The sequence below is a fragment of the Equus asinus genome, chromosome 22 (genome assembly GCF_041296235.1).
Source record: "Equus asinus isolate D_3611 breed Donkey chromosome 22, EquAss-T2T_v2, whole genome shotgun sequence".
In the NCBI taxonomy this organism is placed as follows: domain Eukaryota; kingdom Metazoa; phylum Chordata; class Mammalia; order Perissodactyla; family Equidae; genus Equus; species Equus asinus.
Genome location: NC_091811.1, coordinates 35361519 through 35368169, shown reverse-complemented (window position 1 = coordinate 35368169; position 6651 = coordinate 35361519). Strand labels below are relative to the sequence as shown.

Below are 6651 nucleotides of genomic sequence, written 5' to 3'. Positions count from 1 at the left end.
AGCAGTTATTTATGAACCATTGCTGAAATGGATATGAATGTCTGAGGATTCAAACCGTTGTTGGACACTTGGTATCACACATGCAGATCTAAGATCTTAGTGCTGTTTTGTAATAGAATTTGATGATTGGGAAAACCCAGGAAGGTTATTTGGGCAAACTACTGAAAGTTGAACCTCCCAATAAATGTCCCTTTATCCTCTCTGAACAACTCCGGTAGGACCTTAACGTGACCTTGCCTTCAAGGTGAAATAACAGCATCTATGTTTGAGGCTGTGTTATTTACATGTGAATCTGTGTGAAGGAAATGAATCAACTCAGTACATTTTTAGACTAGCAAGATGCTTTACAATAGGAATTTAGACTATCTTTATGTGGGTACAAATATGAAACTATTTTACTATATATACAAACTCATTGACTCTTAGTGGAAGATGTCATGTTTTAAATTATAATCTTCAACTACATACTACTCAATATGGAAATTCCCACCCACAGCTGAGAAGGGAGGAAAATTCTCTTTATACATACAGTCTTCATTCATTCACACAAGACATTTTATTTATATTACTGATTTAATAAAATCCCCTACTGTGCAAATGTTCTCCATATGTGGAGACAGATGACTAGAATGCATAAAGGCAGTTCTTTGTCTTTTTCAGCTTTTTAAAAATTATGTACATGTAACGTTTTTCCAAAATTGCTGAATATGGTATTTTGCTATTTTTAATTTTTTCTTCAGGTAAAAGCTCACTATATAAAACTCATTTTTCATCATCCTATTTTACTCTATATCTACTCTAATGGGACTTGAATTTCTCGTGCGAAATTCTGGTGTTTTCTCAACAGAGAATAAGGCCAAAGAGACAATTGACACAGGGTCAGGAAGCTGGAGGAGAGAGTAGTTTGAGAGAAAGATCAGGACAAAACTGGTCCAAGAGTGGACGAGTGGTTGGGCAGTCACCCTGAAAGGAGTTAGGAAGATTTTGGACGGGAATTCCCGCAGAGAAACAGGGAGTAGTACAGGGAAAGGGCTTTTTGTAACAAACAGATGTGGGACCAAATCCTGGCTCTGCCATCTACTGGCTGTATGACCTTGGAAGACATAATTCATCCCTCTGAACTTCCACTTCTTCATTTAGGAAAATGGGGAAATTTCCATCTGCCAGAGCTGTGGTGAAAGAACCTGTGTAAAGAGTATTGTGCCTCACGAGCACCGTTTCTGCTTTTCCCTTTCAGTTCTGGCTTGACCATATCCTTCCTGAGCTAGAGACAGCCACGATGATGATGCTATCAGTGTTGGAAGTCTGTGCATCCCCAAATCATCCTCCCGTTCTTAGCCTTTTTACTATGAAGAATTTCAAATATTTACGGAAAAATTAGATATAACGTATAATGAATCTCCATGTGCCCATTATCCAGCTTCAACAATGACAAGTCAAGGCCCATCTTTTTCATCCACTCCCTATCCTCAGTATTATTTTGAAGCAAATATAGAATCATATAATTTTATCTATAAATATTTCAGTATATATCCCTAAATAAGGTTTCTTTTTAAAAAATACAATCATAATGCCAAATCATACCTAAAATATTTAACAGTTATTCCTTAATATCATTAAATATCCAGGGTGCTTAAAATTCCAATGCCTCATACATATTTTAACAGTTTATTTGAATTAGGATATAAGATATATCCACAAATTACAAAGCATTTCTTTTAAATCTCTTAATCTATTAGCTAATGTGCTTTTCTGTTCTCTGTACTGTCACATGTCATTTAATGACAAAAATACATTCTGAGAAATATGTCTTTAGGTGATTTCATTGTGCAAACATCATAGAGTACTTACACAAACCCAGACAGTATAGCCTACTACATACCTAGGCTGTATGGTACTAATCTTATGGGACCACCATCATACACGCGGTCTGTTGTTGCCCAAACCATCATTGTGCAGTGAATGACTGTGTTTCATGTAAGTTACAGGATTCATCAGATTCAGGTTGATTTTGTTATTGTTGTTGGTGGTGGTGCTACTGTTATTACCCACGTTCACATGAATACTACCAAGTGGTATTGACACTGATGATGTAATTTTTCTAAACTGATGGATAACTCTTGGAAAAGGTCTGAACAAACCAATATACAATCTTCCCTCAGTGTAAACAATAAATAGCTACCTCCGGAAAATTTGGTATATGTTAAAAGTGTGCAAAGATATTTTGTATTTTTATGTAACATGGAGTTAGGCTGTGGGCTCAGATAATTATAAATTATTTTTTATCTGCACGAATGTTTGGCAAGTCATGCAGCACATGGTAAAATTCTTTGCTAAGTAGGATTACGTGCCACATTGCAGAAAGTATAGTATCTCTGGCTCTTATCTACTAAATGCCAGTAGCACCCCACCAAATCTTTATGATTAATATTAATGTCCCCTCATATTTACAAAATGCCCCCTATGGTTCACTTTGTCCTCTGTTGAAAACCAGTGGCTTTATTTGAGCAGCAGCAAAAGAGAAATTGGTTTCAGTTGCCTACATGCTATAATTTGGGGAAGGGAAATAAGGAAAATATCCTGTGTAGGGAATGACTATTGAAACATTCACAAATTTAAAATTTTCCAAAGTTTTTCTCGGTTGACAGAATTTCGTTTCTCCAAACTATGTTGAAAAATGTGAATAGCCTCTCTGATAAAGCAAATGAGGTCGTAATGACCTCATACTAATATTTGTAGTTCAAGTAGAGAAATTTTTAACAACTAGGAAACCATCTGGAGAGGTAGAGTTAGGGAAACTCGGATCGTGGTAAGAAATAATAAATCCATTTTTAATTCTTTTCTAAGTATATATTTATAAATCTCTTGATGCTATATTTACATAATTGGCCCATAACACTGATAAAGATTTGCGCTTCATCTCTGAGATGGAGAAAACAGTCAAATGTTTACCCCCCTCTAGCTTAATTGCCTTATTGTGTGATGTACTTCTTATCTTTTTCTTTTGATGTATTAAAACAGTTATTTGTTCATGGTCCTTTTTATTTAAATACTGTTCATCATTCCAAGATGAAGCCAGTATTGAATCTAAATTGGAAGATATTTTATCATTATTCCTTAAAGTAAGAATTGTTTATTAATAGGACCTAGCCTGTTCCTAGTACATAGTAGATGCTCATTTAAATATCTATTGCGTGAACTTACTCATCCAGTAGTTATCATCATTAATATATCTTATTATTGTATACAATTATGTACTTCATACATGTTAATTTTATTCTCATACCATCATTATCATGAAACATTAAGAGTGGGTCTTTTTACTCAGAGTAGAGTCTGCATTAAGTTTCTTCTGAATCATGCTGCTGGCATAACTAGGAGAAGAATTTAGGTCTCCTGGCTTTGATTTCCCTATTTCTACCAAAAGATTTCCTTTTGCCTTAAAAGTCTACAAGTTTTCTGTTCCCGTGGCCTGACTGTTTCCATGTGTTCAAAGAGGATTTGTCAAAACAAAACACAAAGAAAAAACAACTTTTAAATAAACAATTCAAAACAGTGATTAATTCCCCCAACATTGACATACCAGCCTTGACCTTCAGAAATCCAAAATAGTATATCAAACATTTCGGTGGCAAAGTTTGTCTGTTGGGATATATGGGTCTCCCAAAAGCGAGTTACATTATTTAATGTCTGCAAACTGCAAAGCAGGTGCAGCATCAACATAGTAATTGTTCAGAGACTGGAACTTCGTAACTATGGAGACATTACCTCATAGTGTTCTAACCGGCAGTGTTGGCCAGATGTGAAAGTCGTAGTCATAAAGGTACCTTTGCTGGGTTACCACCCTGCCTCTTGAGCTGCTTCCAGTGGATGCTACACACCTTCACCTTGATTTGCCTAATATCCTCAGCCGATATCATTATTGGCTATGTCGGTACTTACACATTCACATTAGAATCCTGGTTCTGGCACCAGCTTGGTAAAGAAATCATTGATTCTGGCCGATGCTTTAAGGTAGATTAACAGGTGAGGTCACTTGAAAAAGAACATCTGCCTTGAACCTCAGCTATATTCATTGCCTAATGTCATGATTTGTTTTCCCAGGAAAGAAAAGAGACTCCTCTTCCAGCCAAGATGAAAGACCTGAACACCATTCAGGAAACTTCAGCGGCCCTGCAGAGTGAAGGCCATGAGCAGGAAAACAAAACGGACAATCAAGCACAGTAAGAATGACACAAATGAGAGGAGAGGATAACGATGGAGTACTTTACCTCTTGTTTCAAAATGTCTTATGAAGTGTTAGAACTAGAATCCATCTCACAATTTTCTAAAATTAGTGAACTATAACATACAACTATTTCCCCAGCCACTGTTTTATAAGGTTCCAGTCCTTGAGTAACATAAAAATTCACCTAGACAGATCTCCAGCAGATCAGATCTGGTTGAGATGCCAAAGCTCATATCTTACACGTCAAGGCAATTTGCAGATAATTTCATTAGAACCACTTTACTAAGGTGGGGACAAAAAATTGCTAGAGAACTTGAGTTTTGGAAACATCTGTGAAGATGTTGAATAAAAACTGCAGCTCCCTATTTTTACTACTAATGCAAATCATTCTATCAACTAAAGCATCAGCATTGGTTTTCCAATGTTTCCTAAAAAGTGACCTCTAGTATCGAGTATACATAATTTAAAGCTAATGTTACTTTGGATCTAGATGACCTGTGTTTACTGTTCAGTTCAAGCCCATTTTTTAAATATTTGCCCTTAGAAGTCATCTGAGAAATGAATGTTGTCAGTATTACCAATGCAGCATCTCTCGAAGTAACACTGAAATTGAGTTTTTATAACTGCCCCTGGTGTAGTGCTAATTAATTACAAAGGAAGCAAAACACCAAGAAGGGACTTGGAAAATTCCATATGCTAAATGGAAAGCTAACTAAGCGATAGGAAAATTCCATCATCTTCCAAAAGGAGTCAAACAGGTCAGTGAGTGCAGGGTTCAGACAATGTTCTACGTCACACACGTCTCCCTGCAATGTTTCAGCTCTTCCAAAGGGGGGTGCAGCCATTAGAAATTTCTTGTTCAACTATAAAAAGAGAACACCCGATGGCCCTAGGCCAGATTTCTTTGATCACAACATTTGTGAAGGCTTATTGGGAATCTTTTGTGGAATCAAATTTACTTGGAAACGCTATTGTTTTACCGGAGGAAGAAAAAAAATTGGAGCTTATAAAATGAACATGCTGAAAAGATATAGCCAGTTGGTAATGAAACCCAGATGTGAGGAACTTTAAAAGAGAAAAGTACTTTTCCTGCTTATTCTAGCCAGTGTCAGGGAGAAGTCACATCACATGATCCTGTCTTGGGTTGGACAGACATTAAATATTTGTAAATTGACAATCGACCTTTATAGTCCCCTTCCCATTACCACCACAGTCATACTCAAGAGTGTATCTTCACGGGTTAGAGCTTTCCAGACAAAGATGAGTACTGGGGTATCAGAAGAATGGCAAGTGCTCAAGCTTAATAATTACTGGGTTAGTCATAACGCAATTTTCAAAAACAATGACATTTAATTATATTTTTTAAAAAAATTGCCTGAGATGTCTGTGCCTTCTGAGAAGTACATTTAAAGAAGTCTGATTTTGAGGACAAAGCTCTCCAGATACAATCTATCTGATGAAGGAACTTACAAATTGTAGGACAAAATGATTGTGAATACCTCTTGATAAACAAAGAGATTGAGACTGACATCAGCCAGATGGCAGATGGGAAGCTCCAGGCCAGTGTTCCCTGATGGAAGCATTTGGAAAAAAACAAAAACCAAAAAACAGAAGACTAGCTAAAACAACTCCATAGGAACTCTGGGGAAAAAAAGAGGTCAAAATAGAGACCATCCACGGAGGCAAAACACTTAACTCCTGCTTTACAGTGGATAGACACGTGACCCTGGAAAGGGGGTGCTTGAGCTGGCCATTTATCCAGTTTTTCAGAAAACCAAAGGGTTTCAGACTCCTGGACTTTGTTCATAATTCAAGCAATAAACATACACACATCACACACACACACACACACACACACACACCCATGATTGCTTTGAGGTTCCTCAGAAGAGCCTCAATGTGACTCACAAAATGGAGTTGTCATAAGCCTTTGCATGAGCCACTCCATGAGAATGTTGGTTTACTTGTAAAATAAGTGTGTGGTGGTTTAGGGACTTTGTTTAAATGGTTGTGCACTAGTTAACAAATGCTTTCATATTTATAAAAAACAAAGAAAAGAAAATCTTTGTTCGTAGTGAGATTTACTTAAAATAACTGGAAATTTTCTTCTCCCTCTTTTCTGCTATTCCCTTCAACGTTCATGCATACATACACAAGTACACACACACGTACACATGTGTGTTATATTTATAGTTATTTGAAGAGTGTATTTGAAAGCCGAAATTAACTCTAGAATCTTTATAAATACAGGAAAATTAGTTAAGCAGCAGCAGGAATTAAAGAAAAAAGGTGTGGTAAACAATGATATATTAAACAGGCATTATAATCATGTTTTTTATGTTAACGGAAAGGGGAAATATGATGTAATATGTAATAAAAGTGGAACATAAATAGTTTATAGAGTCTCAATTTTGAATAAAAAT

The 6651-nt window shown here is 36.3% G+C and overlaps 1 protein-coding gene across 16 annotated transcripts in view; it reads left to right on the top strand.

Moving 5' to 3' along the window:
• The window catches only part of LMNTD1 (lamin tail domain containing 1), a 366288-nt gene that overhangs the window by 319428 nt on the left and 40209 nt on the right, over positions 1 to 6651 (top strand). For all 16 annotated transcript variants that reach the window (XM_070494977.1, XM_044775237.2, XM_070494981.1 and 13 more), the window contains one exon: positions 4105 to 4223. In XM_070494977.1, coding sequence (XP_070351078.1) covers positions 4105 to 4223 — 119 coding nt within the window. The remainder of the gene's footprint in view (positions 1 to 4104; positions 4224 to 6651) is intronic.